This window comes from Cavia porcellus, unplaced genomic scaffold (assembly GCF_034190915.1).
Source record: "Cavia porcellus strain 051 isolate PalLab524CR breed Dunkin Hartley unplaced genomic scaffold, mCavPor4.1 scaffold_7, whole genome shotgun sequence".
Lineage (NCBI taxonomy): Eukaryota > Metazoa > Chordata > Mammalia > Rodentia > Caviidae > Cavia > Cavia porcellus.
In genome coordinates, this window is record NW_026947490.1 from 62688004 (window position 1) to 62704985 (window position 16982).

A 16982-nucleotide genomic window follows, 5' to 3' on the forward strand; every position below is an offset into this window, starting at 1 on the left:
GGGAGTGTGGCAACTTATTTTATATCTGTGCCTGCTTATTTGCAAAATAGGCTAAGGAGTGAACCTATTAAAATACATTAAAGATTGTAGTGCTAGAATTGCTAACAAATGCTATCTAGGTATCCCAGTGCCAAACAAATTCGCCTCTGTGTTATAGCAAGGAAGCATACATTTAACCAAGTAATTGCAGTAAGATTGGGTGAGCTTTCTTACAGGATAAGTCAGTGTTCTATGCACTTATGTGTTGAAGTGACCTAATTTTTGTTAATCATTTTAACAAAATTTAGCTTTTTGTATGCCTTGGGTTTTATTTCAAAGCATTCTGAGATCAAATCTTACTATTTTTTAGTTTGTATTCCTTAAATTTTATTACCCTGATATGGTAAATGTTTAAAGATTCCAAAATAGTAAGTAAAAATGTTGCCTTGATTATCCTGGTAATATCATAACTGTCAAAATTCTTTCCCTGCTGCTTTACATTTCATACCAAGTTGCCAAAAAGGTAATAGAATCCTCTGTTAGCCATAGCATCTGGCTAATCAAAATAAAATCTATCTTCCAGACTTTTACAGGAAAGTCTGGTTAGCCTTGAGTATAATTAAGGAATCTATTATGGATACCTATTAAAAACAGGAAATTGTGAGGCGCGGCTGTTTTTCCATACATAGTGGAGGACAGTTTTCCTCAGTTCTGTGTGAGAAGAGGCGAAAGAGAGTTTTGAAGTCTGAGATACTAGGACAGCTACGTGAGAGTGAAATGAGCAAAGTACTAAAGTTACTTCAGGTTTCTCAAGGTGTCTCTCACTTCTTAACGTGCACTGTGAGATTAGTTTGAAGGTATTCAGTTTGCCTTGTGCTGCATTCTGTTAGATTCTCCCCTTTGTGTTTCTTGATTCATAATGGAAAATGAAACATCAAATTATTATTTATATATTAATATATTTTATTTTATAATATGAAAACTGATCTTATTTAAGCACAAATCCTGAGAAGTGTTCATAGTTGTCAGAAGCATAAGAAGCGCCTCTGTTTGCTTGCAGTTTAACTGTGGGGGAGGTTAGTAACTGGAACACAGTGAGTCTGAGCACGAGGCTCCTGGAAGGTCTGTCTGGACCTGACACCAGGCAGGCGTCCTTCCTCGTGGTGGCTGTCGCCCACCAACCTGTCAGAGAGGGCTTTCAGCTTAGTGCTTCCCCTTATTTGTAGTTTATGTTTTAGCAAGAATAGAGTACAGCTGACCCTGATGTATGGAAGTGATGTATCTGAGAAATTACATATTTCAGAGACCTTGCATGGTTATTCAGGAGGAAAAGCAAAGATTTATTTTTTCTGTGGTTTCTGTTCAATGAATATATTTTTTTCCCTTTGCCTCCACATCGTAAACACTGGCCATAACAATAGATGAATTATGCATGTACGCGGACTCTAGGTTTATTTAAAACACATGACTTCAGGTAAATGCAAGGGCTCTCAATTCTGTTTACTGTTATAAAAATCCGTGTTTAACTTTATGCAATTGTTTGCTCACAGGTGAGCTCACATTCCTTTGGTTTTCTCCCAGATTCATGAAAAACTCCACTACTATGAGAAGCAGAGTCCAGTGCCCATTCTTCATGGCGCGGCCGCCTTGGCAGATGACGTAAGTGTGCCTTTCTGCGCCCGAGGGATGTGTCTGCTGCACACCCGGCTGGGGCCCAAGCCATCCCGGTGCAGACAGATGTGTGTGATCCTCGGAGTGAAAACCAGGAGAAGTCACAGATGTTTCCAAAAGTCCTGTCATCACCGAGCTTATGCCGCTATTATGTTGAATTTCATTCACTTTCCTGTTCTGAAAATTGTGCATGTAACGCCGCTCGTGTTCTGCCTTGGTAACTACGTAATAGAAATTTTAGGTTTCAGACTGTGTGGAGAGGGATAAGGTGTCGGGCATTTATTTTCTGAGAAAGTCATGGACAAGGGGAGTGCTTTAGAGAAATAAAGACAAATGAGATAGGTTATATCGCCGACAGTGCTAAAAAATGACAGGTACTGGGAAAGGAATGAAGCATATGATATGCATAAAAAGACAGGTTTGTTTTTAAAATGGATTATAGATCATCGTCATGATTTATGGATATTAGACCTTTCCAAATTACCTTCATAACCAAAAAATAAATTTTAGAAGCAGTTGGCATTGATGGAGTAGTTAATTTCCTGTAGCTGTAATTTTATTTTCTACTGGGGGGAGGGGAACCGGCTTGCCGATGCCCACTGTTAGCTTCCAGCCCCGGGTGAATTGAGCGCACACCTGGATAAACTGTGCAGGACACTCAGCTGGGCAAGACGGGCACTTGCTTGCTTAGTGTGTGGCGGTGGTACCCTGTAGCTGACTCCTGGTCTTAAAATTGTTTGCTTTATTATCATAAGGCAAACTGTAATTCTGTTTAGTAAGATGTGAGGGTTGTAGTATACCAAGAAAAAGATGGGCTATCTTCAAGAGTTGGTGTTCTTTGGTATATTTTTATATTCTAATTTAGAAAATAAAGCTTATGTAATAAATATCTAAGCTGTGTGCTGTTTGCTTAGTCCTCAAGCATTTTTTCCCTTTTACATTTATCTACAGACATTCTGTTCAGTAGATATGTTTAATTTGGAAGTTTACTTTTGTATTATAGAACCAAAACTTTTGAGAAGAGGGAGGTATAGTTATCTTAGTAAACAGTAGTTAAAACTTAAAAAATCCTTAAAAAGTAGTTTTAAAACACTGTTGTGCATTTTGGGATGCACTTAGTAGAAAACAGTATAATGGAACTGTAAACCTAATAGAAAATTGCTCTTTTTAAAGATCAGTATCTGAGGCTGGGGTATGGCTCTGTGATACAACACTTGTCTAGCAAGTAGAAGGCTCTGAGTTTAATCCTCAGCACTGAAAAAGTGACAAATTGATAAACTAAATGAAAAATTGGAATCTACTCCGTAAACAGGGTAAGGCTGTTTTCTAACTCATCAGAGCAACATATATATATTTAAATGTTAAAATATATTGTACATTAGATAACTTACAATACAAGGAGCCTTTTATGCCATTTTTGTAATTTAAAAATTCTATAAAAAGAAAGATTGCATTGAGAAAGGAAAAGTGGTTTTTGTAGTGTAATTAATGAATCAGTTTTGTCTGATTCTACTTCCTATTAATGATTTTCTCATAGAGAAAAGTACTTTTCCAAAGCCATGAATCAATGTTTTCAGCATGGCAGAAACAAAAGGGGAAAATGGAAATTTTAACGACATTTTAGGAAGGGTTTTAAAATTTAAAAATATAAGATATTTTGAATCTTTCATAATGTTAGTATTTTTTACTATTTGAGTCTTTTTTTTTCCTTAAAAATTTGTGGCTTTTTCTGTAGCCTAAAATTGATGGAAAATTTCACAGGAAGATCTTTTGAAATTTCATTTTATTTTTAATTGGCAAATGATAAATGTACTTATTTATGAGATGCAATGTGATATGCTCGATTACCATCTAAAACATACATCATTTCTTTGTGATGAGAACATTCAGAATCTTTTGCTGGAGGACATGAGGCTTTAAAGTTCCAATCCTTTCTTTAGATAGACAGAAACAACCACTGGGAATTTTCAATGATAATAATGGAGTACAGAGAAGCAGATTTAGTTATCAGACTATTACAGGTTTATGATTCACTTGGTTTATATTTAACAGACTTCTTAGTCTGTATAGGTAAACATAATAAAAGTTTCAGGTCATTTACTCTATTAGGACCATTCAGGTTCTTTTTACCTCATCCCTAAGCAGCCCAGCTACTGTGGCCTTTTGGAAACCCCATGGATTTCACCACCTCATTCAGGACACCCCCCACCCCCTGCCATGTTAGAGCTCAACCCAGATCCTTTTACAAATGGTCCTTTGTCTGCATAGGAAGACCATCGCGCAGATAAAGTGCTTGGACTTGCCCTTACTGCAATAAATCAGAAAGTGATCTGGCCAGTATGATTACTCAGGTTGTATTCAGCCGGGAGCCAGGGCTGGAATCTAGTCTACTAAGGCCTGGAAGGAAGAGCACTGACTGATGGCCTGCTTTCTTTCACACTAACTTCTTAAAACATGGAAAGGGATAGCCTTGCGCAGAATGTTCTCAGCTATGACACACTGCAACCCCACAGTGCTCCCCTAAACTTACGTATGTCAATGTAATCTCCCTTGCAGCTGGCCGAAGAGCTTCAGAACAAGCCGTTAAGCAGCGAGATCAGAGAGCTGTTGAAACTACTGTCAAAACCCAACGTGAAGGTGAGGACATGTTACCCTGCAATAAATGCCTTCTGAAAGAAACGCTTTCTGAGCCCTCAGATGGATTGTCTCAGACATCAATTTTCAAGTAAATATGTTTTCAAAGAGTGAACAGTATTTTAATAATCTAAATCCTATTAAAAAAATTGAACTTTTAAAAATTTATACATTGTAACAAACTACACAGTACTTTGAGAAGCTCAGAATTTAATTGGCAAATATAATGTAGCGTCATTTTTCTTTTTGATGAAGTTAAGAGTCCCAAATAGAGAACCAACTAGTGATTTTGTTTAGATTTCTTTTATGTGGCTAATAAATGATATTTCGATATATTTGACACATGTATCTGTTTCTCTATAGGATTATTTCAGCATTTCTTTTCCTTCTCTGCCATCTCTCCATTTTCTGTCTTTCTACAAGTCATGTTTCAAAATACTGTACCTTTTCCTGGAACAGAGCAGTTTTCCAGCGTAAAATACCTGTGAAATATTGATAGAAGGACTTCAGTTCTCTGCCAGCTGTTTCCTTCTAAGTTTGTCACTTATTTTTCTCTAAATGTGATTTATGTAAAGAAGACACTTTACAGTGTTCCTGCTCTTCCTCTGAGATCATTAATGCATAAAATCTCACCATGTTTATACATCATGTATATACATTTTGAACTTGATATTATAGCAGTTGTGTATTAAACAATGTCCCATGATGCAAAACTACATACAATTCCGTAATGAAAATGGTTAGCTGTCTTATAATGCTTATAGGTAAACATATAGAGCGTTGATTGAAAATTTTTGCCTAGGTACAAAGACTGGCTTCTACATTCTTGGCAAAATATCCTTTGAAACCATACTATATGGGTTCTAAATTTATAGTCAACGAAAGAATGTCTGTTAAATGAAAGTTAAAGTAAAAACATGCATGGACTATAATGTTTAACCTAAATAAATCTAAGTATACAAATACATTGATTTAGAGAGTAAATGGACTATAAATAATAGTTCAAGAGTATTGATTTGATATAGTTTAGGAGGTTTCTTAATCTTTTTCTCAGAACAACAGAAACGTTTCTTGACATTAAAGACTAAGTGTGCCCAAAGGTTAGGAGCTCTAAAAAGGAGATCCATAATTTAAGAGCTGTCTTAGTTGCTTTTTTCTTGTTGAGACAAAATACCTGACACTCAAAAATTAGGGAAGTGAAGGTTTATTTCTTACAATTTTGGAGGTTTCAGTCCATACTCAGCTGGCTCCAAGGCAGGGTGGCCTGGTGGAGCCGCTGTTCATGGCCACTGCAAACAACAAGAGCAAACAGACTCAAAGAGAGGAAAGACACTCATTCTTCCCCACCCCTACACTGTATGCCCGCTCCACCCCTGGCGGGAGGAACACCCACATTACCAATCCTAGCACCAGACAATGAACCAATCACATATGCTAGATTCAGCCATGTCCGTGATTGCATGAGGCTTGGGAGGGCCATCCAAACACAAACCATAGCAAGAGCAACCACAGGATTTCATTTGGTCTTAGACTCCATGTAAGAAATTAATATCAATTAGAGTAGGACAAGCTACGCTATGAGAAGTTTGTTAAACTCTTTTGATATTGGAAATCAGAAAGGAATGTTTCAGATAAAAAATTTTTTGGTATTTTGCTCAGCTGTATTTAAAAAGGAATAGTTAATAAAAGAGATTAATACTGGACAGAAATTGGTGTTTGGTTCCAGAGGAAGCAATGAGTTAGATAGTATCATGAAGATGTCTTTGATAGAATTTTATAGTAATCGCTTAAATTTTGTGGAAAATATTTTATATGAATTATTTTCATATTTATATAGCAGTGTGATTAAAAAATGGTTGAGAAGTCACCATGAAAAATATATATTTGAGAGGTTTATTTTGAAAGTGGGTAAGAATCCAGACATGTGGTGTTCCAGTTGGCTATGCCAATCTATGGTGAGGCAGTCTTGAGGAGAAAGTATCTTTCTTTCATTTTTGATTCCAGATTTAACATCGCATTCCCTGAAGTCATTTGTATTATTAACTGCCAACATATGGAATGTCACTTCTATAGTCAATTACAGATCTTCCAACACTTTTAAAAAAACTTTTGTAACTTTCCTCTGGTAATGTGTAAATGTAAATGGAGACAGATCATTCGTGATGCTTACTGGGTGGCAGGCCCTTTGGATTCAACTTGTAGAAGATAGATTAATGAAAATGGGAGAGGAAATATTAAGTAAGAAAAGGTTACATGTGGAAATGATACATAATGTACAGGAATCATCATACATCCAAACTTGGGCCAGGGCAGAGGTGTTGTTGAAGAAAACTGTACTGTGAACTTGAAGGCTGAGTCTGAGGTACCAGGAGAGGGTAGTGGAATTGGGGGTGAGATGAGAAAAACAAGTATTTTAGGTAAAGTGAAAACCTGTAAAGCTTGAGGATGAAAGTAAATGTTGCTCAACTGGACATGACCTTGTTAAAGAGGAGAGGATAGGTTAGAGCTACGTGGTTGAGCCTTTTGCAGAGGGGTTGGCCAGCACAGTCTGGTCTGTGCCTATGGTCCCAGCCTTATTCTTAAGAGCTTTTCTTTTATGGCTGCTTCCCTGTTTCAGTGATGAAGGCTGAGACCACCCTAATTGTGAGCATATTAAAAAGTTTGGATTTTATCCTAAGTGCAGTGGAAAACTATGGAAAGGTTTTAAGTAAGGAAGTGACACAATCACTCCACGTGTAGAGTGTAGAGGCAGGTGGTGCTGGAGGGCCGTGGGGATGGACAGCTATGTGGAGGATGCCAGTGAGGAGCTGGAAAGAGTTCGGATGGTCACCATCGCAGTCCTGGTGAAGGCGGCCACGTGAGTTGTTTGAAGAGGTAACTTCACCACTCAGAGTTGGGATAACTGGTTAGTTATTTGGCAGAAAAAAATGAGAAAAGTATCCTTTCTAGGATGAATTCCAAATAGATTAAAGGGTTACGTGTACAAAATTGACCAGTAAAAATATTAGTGGGCTCAGCAGTGAAGCATTTGCCTAATATAAGAGGCCCTAGATTTGGTCATCAGCACTACAAGAAGAAAAAATGTACATTAGCAAAATCTTGACGATTATTTGACTGTGAGATAGACAAATCACAAGCACAGGGACAGACACAAACAGAAATGCGGCAGTTCATGAGTGTGGGGACACATGCACACATGGAAGAAAAGTTTTTAAAAAAAGATTCATGAATTAAGTTGGAAGGAAACCAATAAAAATGATTTATGCTATTTATCTTTAATAAGAAAGAAAGTTTATTACTTTCCATTAATTTTTCCTTCTACAAACTGAATTGATGGAGACAAAAAAAACCCAGAAATATTCTTTCTTAATAGTGCATAGTTGTGTTTTTAATTCAAACTATAGAGAAAGTAGAAGACTGTTTTCACTGTGTTTTAGTGAGGATGAGTATCTTTTGATATCTTAATGCCTTTATCTCTGTGAATTGTGTGTTCATAACCAAGGGGAGATCAGCAGGAGTGATAAACAGTGAATGTTTATATTTAAACAGTTATAACAATAAAAGACAGGTTGCCATTAATTCTCCTCAAAATACTCCCTACCACTTCAGTCACACTTACTGCATTGTTCCTGTGACTTTGTGAAAGGGTCTGGAGCCAGGTGTGGTGGCACACTGCTGTAATCCCTACTTTTGGGGCTGAAGCAGGGTTGCTGCAAGTTCCGGGGCAGCCTGGGCTCTGTAATGAGTTCAAGACCAGCCTGAACTGCACAGTGAGACCCCATCAAAAACAAACAAGCCAACATTGTTCTGGAAATCCTCTTTCAGGAATGTCTTCCTAAGGTGTGATCAAAAAATAAACTGAACGCTGGCACCAACTGGTGTCCAATGGAAAGGCAAGTGTGTAAAAACAGAGTCCTGTGTCCTAATCCACCTTATTCAATGAATCTGGCGCCCGCCCTGCAACTTCCGGCTCTTCCCCAAAGTCAAAATAACCATGAAAGACAAATGTGTTAAAATGATTTGGACATGGAGACAACCATGAGAACACAATTGAAGATACTCACAAAAGGGGGCTTCCAGAACTGCTTCAGAAAGTGGCACAAGTCGTGGGATAAGTGTGGGGCACCAGGAGGAGTATTAGGAGGGGGATTAATGGCCGTGTGTCTTGTACAGTAATTTTTCTTAAAGTAAGTGTTCATTGTATTTGTTGATCGTACCACCATTTCCTCTGCATGTCATTATTAAATGCACACTTTCCCTCTTTAAGAATAGAATTCACATCTTACGGTTGGATTCTTGTTTTTTAACATTTTAAAAATGTGGGGGATGGGGGATTAGCTCAGTGGTGTAAGCACCTGCTTGACAAGTGCAAGGTTGTGAGTTTGATCCCCAGTACCAAAAGAAAAGAAAAGAAATTGTGGGGACTTTTCTGTGGATCAGCATAATTACTTAATTTATCCTTTAGAAATAGAGCTCTCTGTTATTTAAAAAAAACTATTACGTACATTTTGTATATTGCAGAATTTTGTCTTATGTTGGATTTGGTGTATTTCTATTAGGTTAATGAATTGTTGGCTGTTAACATATCAACATTTTACATTTTTGATAGCTATTACTAGCTTGTACCTAAGACAGGTTCTTTCCATGTACAATAATGCGTGAGGTCACTTTCTCTATGTAGTTGTGATTACTATGAAGTTAATTATATAAACTTTGTTTAGTGTTCTTTTTTAGCATCAGTAGTTGCCCACCTCCAGAGCTATTTGTTTTTTTGTTTTTAAATGGATGAAAGTTTCTTGTTTGATTTATACTGGTTGTAGGATATAGCATATTTACTTTATGTAAAATTTGTTAGATATTTTTGTCTGCTAATTTGATCAGTTTTCATAAATGTACTATAGCAATATGATAACAGTATTTTCTTATTTAAGTGTGGCCTTGCACAAGTTTATATACAGTTAAGTATGCAAAATGATTCTTAAACTAATAATTGTAATTAGCATTGTTTGAGAACAGGCTTTTGCCAAGCACCTTCATGCATTATCTCTAATTATTATGAAACTATGTTGAATAAGTTTTAACAGTAATTCCCTTTTAAATATTAAAGAAAACCAAGTTCAAAAGCATCCAATCCAGAAACTAAGCTAGCATATAAGAAGTCTGTCTGCATGTGTGTGTTCCATGGAGTTGCTGTTACGTGTTCAAATGTGTCTTACTGATGTCCAAGGTGGTCCTGTTTATGTCTCTTGCACACAGCTCTGTGCTTGCAGCATGGGGGGGCTCCCAGGAAATTAAAGCCAACATAAACTATTAAGTATTTGGAATTTTCATTTCATTATAGCCTTTCATATCTTTTCATGTGATTCAGTATATATTCATATGGCTTTTAAACTTTTTTTCGTGTTTTTTACTTATAGTAGCATAAAATTGTGATACTGTTCATTTCACTCCTAAGCAATCATGAATTTCTGAAGAACGCCTGGGCTTTTCTCAAGTATTGAGTGCCTTCATGTCTATAATGGTTAGGAAATAATTTGTTATTCTTTAGCAATAATCTCAATTGAGAAGTGTCAAAAATTTTGAAGATTACTTACAGTACAAAAACTTAGTTAATAAAATATCTACAGACTGTGATTGCACTGTTCAGATCTTAAAGTCCAGGAAAAACAAAATAAAAAAAATGAACAAGTGATAAGAAAGGATAGGCAGGGATTCGCTGCATGCTTGTGGAGGCGTGCAATGCAGTGAGCGTGGTGGTGTGCCCGGGCTGTTGACAGAGGGATCCTGGTCTGCACAGAGGCTCTGTCTCTAAGGCCAGTAAAGACAGTGCTAATAAATATGAATCAGTCCCGGACATCGCGACGCTACAGTAAAGGCAGAAGAACTTGTGTGAGTCATCACACTGGGCTCATTTTGATAAAACAGCAAAGTGACACTCTTGAACGTGGTAGTGTAATTTAGGAAATCAGGGAAGATTTGGTGGACTATTTTTAAAGGCAAGAAGACAAAGATTTTTTGTAATTTTTCAGCTTTCCAAAGTACTCACTTACGAGAAATTACTCATTGCGTGAGCATGCAGAATGGATGAGGGTTCATTAAAGCATGCTGAAGGGAAAAGTTAAGCTTCCTTCTGGAGGAATAAATCAGTTTTACTCATCCTTATGAGCTGGACACTTAATTCAGTGGACCTGACAGATACTTAGAATTTAGAGTTCACTCCAGGGGGTCTAAGGCAGTGAGAATTTGTGAGCCTGATGAGTTACAAAGCCTAGCATTCAATTTCCTGCAGTTTCTTCTGGGCAACAGGTAAACCCATCAGTTGTGATTGGTGGTTATGGCATATGGAAACACAGTTTCCATTTAAGTTTGCCTTTTGAGAGGAAAATCTGTATATTAAAAAAATAAAATCACCATGGTTAAAACAGGAAAATGGAACACAGAGTAACTTTTAGTTATCCAAATAATAATAATGTTGCTAACCAATGATGTTTATAAAGCAAAGCTGTTAAAAAAGATGAACTTGAAATTTGTAAGATTATTTTGGAATTCAGAAATGGAAATGCATCATTTATTGCTGCAACTGTTCCAATAGTTTTGTTTTTTAAATTTATACTGGCTATTCTTATAATGTTTGAATATATCATTCAATGTACAATATATAATTCTTACTATGTCTTAAGACAGTTATATAACTTTCAAGATAGTATATATTTTCAGTGTTCTTTAACCTCATTATAAACCCCATGTGTCATTTTTCTCCAATCTAAAAGACTTTTTATAACATTTGTTACAAGGCAGGTCTAGTGCTGATGAGTTTTTAACTTTTGTATGTCTTTACAACATCTTTATTTCACTGAAGAATCTACATTACTAAAAGACATTTTTGCTGGGTATAGAACTGTAGGTCAACATAATATTCACAATATTCTGTTTATAATATTTCAGTATATTTTCCCTTCATCTTTCATTTTGAGTGAAACCAAACTTTCATTTAGGTTGCTTTGCCTATAGACTTGCTTTTTATTCAGTGTTTAATCTTTGTTAACAACATTTTATTTGATTTGTTTCATATTTCATAGTGTACAGTTTTAATCTCTATAAGCTTGATTTGATTTTTTAATATATTTCATAGCTCATGTTCAGCCTTTCTAGCTTTTTTGAACATTTAGAATATATATATAACTTAACTTCCTTGTCTATTATCTGTGTAATTGCAGTGTTTGTTCCTATAGCTTTGTCATTTTTATTCTTCATTATGAGCAGTATTTTGTGCTTTCTTTGTATGTGTAGTAAGTTTTGGTAGACTACCAGTCATTTTAAATTTGCTCTGGTTTGATGATGGGTATTTTTGTATAGATAATGTACTTGAACATTTTTCTGTTACACAGTTATTTGAAAACCGCCTGACCCTTTTACAGGCTTGCATGTAAGCTTTTTTAGGTGACACAATCACAGCATTTAGTCTTGGGCTTATTTTTTCACATTGAAGTAGTACCTATTTAGTAAGTCTTTTCAATGTTTTGACAGTGATAAATTTTCTCGGCTTCATGATAAGAAGAGAAACTATTACTATTCCCTGTACTGGAGAATGTGTTAATATGCTTTCTGTTGCTATAGCAAAATACTTTAAGTTTGGTACCCTAGAAAAGGGTCTATTTAGCTCACAGTTTTGGAAGCTGGAAATCCAAGACTGGTTGAGCATCATCTTTTTGGCCTATGTGGAGGCAGGCCTTCCACTCAAGAGTCTGGAGGTGCCAAACCACAGCATGAGTTTCTCAGATTTGAAGCTTTTGACTTTTTTTTAAAAAATTGGTACCAGGGATCGAACTCATGACTGCCTGCTTGCAAGGCAGGCGCTTATGCCACTGAGCTAAATCCCCAGCCCCCAGCTTTTGATGTTTTGGGGCTGGGAAATGATGTTTTGTTCTGTATGCTATCATATCTAGGGGCATCTCCAGCCTCTGATCACTAAGTCGAGTAGAATCTCCACTACTGGGGAAATAAAAAATGTCTCCATACATTGCCAAATGGCTCCTGGGGAGTTAAGAGTCACTTCTCTAATTCCTTTTGGCAATAGGGCTTATTCACTGACACATAATTGTACATAGTCATAGGTACAGTACATGTATGTAGTATATATATGTAGTGTATAGTGATTAAATGCAGTGTATGGTGTATATATGCAGTGTGTATATGCAGTGTGTAGTCATTAAATCTGGGTGAATAGCATATCTACTACTCAAATATTTACCATATTTTTCACCACTATTCAAAATCCTGTCTTATAATACATAATTTTGAAATACATGAAATTATGAATTTCAGTCACTGTAAATGACTAAAAATAATCTTCTAACTTCTATATTTTTGTGCCGTGAACTCACTCTTCCCTGCTGTCCTTTCCTTTTGCCCTCCTCCCTAGTAGTAACCACTGTTCTACTCTCTACTTCTATGTGTTCAACTCTACATCTTCTGTGAGTCATTAAAAAGGTTTGATTAGAAAATAGAAGCCAGTTTTCTTCTGTATCAGTAGATAGTATTAGAACAGATCAGCCTAAAAATCCACATATAAGTACAAGTTGCAAGCATTTATCTCAACAGAAGACGTGATGTTAAGATCAAGAAACAAAGGGACCCACTTTCATACTGGCTATTCTGACCAGCTCAGTGAGAAATAATTATTTAAATCAAGTGAAGAAAACAGTGGTGTAAGGTTGGGAGGGTGTGCAGGACTCATCAGAGGATGTTAGAGTCTGATGTCCTCCCCAGTTCTTGGGGCACCTTTATGAGAGCCTGAATCTTAGGGTAATCACCTTTACTGTGATGTGAATCATGGGTTTGAGAATGGGCCAAAGTGAATGCAGCCAGACCAGTTAGAGGTCATTTGTGATGTTCCAGGTAGAAATGATGGCGTCAGTGATGTAGTCCTAGAAACAACCAGATTTTTAGGTGAAAGGTGACCAGTTCCACCTACTCAGCTCTGCTATTATAGCATGAAAGCAACCACAGACAATATGTAAATAAATATCACTATGTTTCAGTAAAAATCATTAACAAAATAAGTAGCACAGTGTGTTGTGTAGACTAGAGAGAAGCAAACAAATTTCAGTATATTTTGGGGGTAGATTTAATGGTCCATGATGGGATATTAGGGATGTACATGGGACAAGAAGTTTCATGATGATTTCTATGTTTCTGACACGAATGATTTGTGAATAGTGGTGCTCTGGTCAGGAAACAGAAGTAGTGGAAAGCCTAAAACTCACTTAAGATATTAGTGATGTACAAGGTTCCAGTGTTGTTCCCATCTTTTATTTATGAGATGTCTGTGTTTTGAAGGGTTTTACCTCTCTACCTTACCAGTAATGATGAGAAATACTTTCATTCTTCTATACATATCTATTTCACAAAAGATTTGAAAGTGAGAAGACGGAAGAATTGCATTGATAGCATGTTTTCGGCTGGTAGTAAGAAATGAGAGTGAGAAAGAGAAATGTATAGAATCCTCAGACTTCTCTGGGCTCGCTGACAGTGTCTCTGTAGCCTCATTTTCTCCCTCTCTGAAAGGTAACTTCCCCCTCCATCGTGTTCCCAGCTGCCATATTCCTCAGGTTAAGAGCAGAGCTCTTGGATTCTGGTTAGGTACCAGTGGCTTTGGAGATAGAGGTGATGCCCTCTAGAGCCACCTTCTGACACTCTGCACATTCTGTTTCCAGCTTCTTGCAAGAGACGTCTTTGCAAGTTGCTTTATTCATCGTACTTACAAAATTGTAACTCAGTTTTGATTTGCTTTATAGTCTTAGGTGTTGGGGATTTCAGTTTTGCTTTTTGCCTAAATCTTTGCGTTTTATAGGCTCTGCTCTCGGTGCATGACACTGTGGCTCAAAAGAATTACGATCCTGTGTTGCCTGCTATGCCGGATGATATTGATGACGAGGAAGACTCCGTAAAGATAATCCGCCTGGTCAAGAATAGAGAACCACTGGTAAGGCTGGTCCACGTTTCGTGTTAAGGTATCAGTGACTGTCATGATAGTGGCAAATTAGAGGGGCACATCCCAATTATTTCTGCTTTTAAAATATGCTTCCTCTGTGTTCTCCTCAACCTTTAAAGTAAATAAAAAAACATTGTGTCTAAAAAACATGATTTAGAAAAATTAGAATGCAGCAAAATAAAATAGCAATCATTCTGTTAATTACTAATAGCAATAATTTTGAAAACAGTGAACTATTGGCATTTATTAAAAAATTTAACATGCACCAGTATGGGTAACTTGAGATTAAAAGGCATAACTAAAAGAAATTGTTGATTAATTTTAAAAGTAAAAATGGTTATTTAATCAAGTGTCTGATATTTGAAAATGTAACTATAATCAGCATGTGATTGTTTGTTTTGGTACCAGAACTGATAGTGTTGACCTATGTGAAGATGTGTGGGAGGTAAAACAGTGACCTCTGCTACAAAACACGTCATGTCCCCTTGTCCTGATCCTGAGAACATGTCACCTTACACAGCAAAATGGACTTTCCATGGCTGAGGTCTTGCAATGGGAAGATTATCCTGTTTGGATAATGGACCCAGTGTAACCACAAAGCTCCTAGAAAAGTGAACGAGGAAGTCAGTAGGACCAGAGGGAGAGAAGGCTGTGTAACGAGGTCAGGGGGGCAGATGAGGTGAAGACACATGGAATCAGGCAGAGTGAGGACTGGTGGTCTCCTGGAGCCTGCAGAAGGGGCACAGCAAGGTGGTCTTCCCTGAGTTTAGCTCTATGAGACCTCTTTGACTTTCTGACCCTCAGAACTATAAAATAGTAAACTCTTATTTAGCCACCCACTTGTGCTCATTAAACAGGGCCAGCCCGTATTTTATGAAACTGTGCTCAAAAGAAAATTAAATCATGTAATCTAGTAGTTAATTTAAAATGTGTCATGTCCACTTTATTGTAATGAATGCATTTTTGTGTTCTTGAAGCCTGTAGCTTTTGATAATACAACAGTTGCCAGCACTATGTCAAGAACTTTACATACAGTTAGGCTTCGTATAATATATGGTATAATTTCCTGATTTTACAATCTAGAAAACTTTTATTCAAAGAAAGTAAATTGGCTTAGTAAACTAAGAGGTAAACTTAACTCCTTACCTTTAAATACTAGGTTTTTCTTTGTATCATACTGTGTCTTTTGTGCTCCATCCCTTTGGTAGTTTTTTTTTTTTTTTTTTTTTTTTTTTTGTCTTTTTTGAGATGGGGTCTCGCTATGCAGTTCAGGCTGGCCTTGAGCTCACTTTGTAGCACAGGCTGGTCTCAAATTCATAAGGATCCTCCCACCTCGGCCTCCCAAGTGCTGGAATTACAGGTGTGAGCCACCACGCCTGGCTTCTTTGATAGTTTTTTATCTTCTTGTCTTATGGCCTCTGTAGATGTGCTGATAAATAAATTGAATTTTCATACCCATAAAAATACAGATAGTTTGTATATTGTTTAAGGAGGTTTATTGAGTCTCAGATGCTCATTCATGGACATTGTAGGGCTCCTCATATTCTTCGTTCATATTGTTTACTTTCATGTTATGAAATACATGCCTTTAGTCCAAGGGTAGAGCTTCTCATCCATCGATGTTTAGGTAGTGGTATCCTAAATATCTTTTGACCTCTATCATGGTCATATGTTTAGTAATTGGATGTACAGATGTAGAGAAAACTGACTTCAGAACCCATCATGATAGAGTGTCCCATTCTTTGTAGATTCTGTGCATATATCAGTAAGCGGTCTTTTGTTGTTTTGACAAACTCATTTTTCATGGAGATGATTGACAGACTGACTCAGTTGATGAGTTCAGTAATTCATTGGTAATAATTGCATTGATCAGTCTTTCTTTTCCTAGTGTTTGGGGTGTTGGTTTGGTGAGTTGACATTTAGACAGCTGTCAGCAATATTTGTGTATGATCCTTCAAATTTGTCTCTCAAAAGCTTTTAGTTGGGTCTGCTATTTCTTCTCTTATGTATGAAAATAAATCCAGTGAACAGTATAAAATAATATGTTGTAGTTTCTTTCTTTTTTTGGTCTTTTTGAGACAGGGTCTCGCTATGCAGTTCAGGCTGGCCATGCTTTCACTTTGTAGCCCAGGCTGGTCTGGAACTTGCAAGGATCCTCCAGCCTCAGCCTCTTGCGTGCTGGGATTACAGGTGTGTAGCACCATGCCTGGCTTAAAATAGCATGATGTAGTTTCTTACTAAATATATTACACTCTTTTGCTAAAAAGCATGTAACAATAGAAACAAACGTTAAGGAGAGCTGGTAATTCTTCATCTGTTGTCCTCCTTTTCTTATTGTTTGTGTATTACAGTATTTAGGATGTGAACCAGCATAGTGGTGAGAGTTACTTGTAAAATGGATTTGCAGAGACCAGGTAACTCTTGAATGAAAAGACCAAGCAGAAGGAGCTCACAAAATAGCACAGCAGGTTTTTATTTGGGAGATTGGTAGTATTGGCTTTCAGTTAGGGGAAAATTCAGGGGATAAAAACGAAGAATTTCCTTAAAAGATCACTTCCAGTGATAAATCGTTTAAAAAATGAACATTTCTCTTAAGTATGAAAGTGTTTTCCAGATCTGTAATATTTATATGTTCAGGAGATAGTTTAAGCATTTCTCAGATTTTTCAGTTTGTTGTAGTGCAGTAACTTCACAACTTTTTAAA

General features: G+C 36.8%; 1 protein-coding gene across 4 annotated transcripts in view; it reads left to right on the forward strand.

Annotated features, from left to right (window-relative positions):
* Positions 1 to 16982, forward strand: part of Mpp7 (MAGUK p55 scaffold protein 7) — a 211763-nt gene that overhangs the window by 129318 nt on the left and 65463 nt on the right. For all 4 annotated transcript variants that reach the window (XM_063253710.1, XM_013151266.3, XM_063253711.1 and 1 more), the window contains 3 exons: positions 1561 to 1638; positions 4207 to 4287; positions 14138 to 14269. In XM_063253710.1, the coding sequence (XP_063109780.1) occupies positions 1561 to 1638; positions 4207 to 4287; positions 14138 to 14269 (291 nt within the window). The remainder of the gene's footprint in view (positions 1 to 1560; positions 1639 to 4206; positions 4288 to 14137; positions 14270 to 16982) is intronic.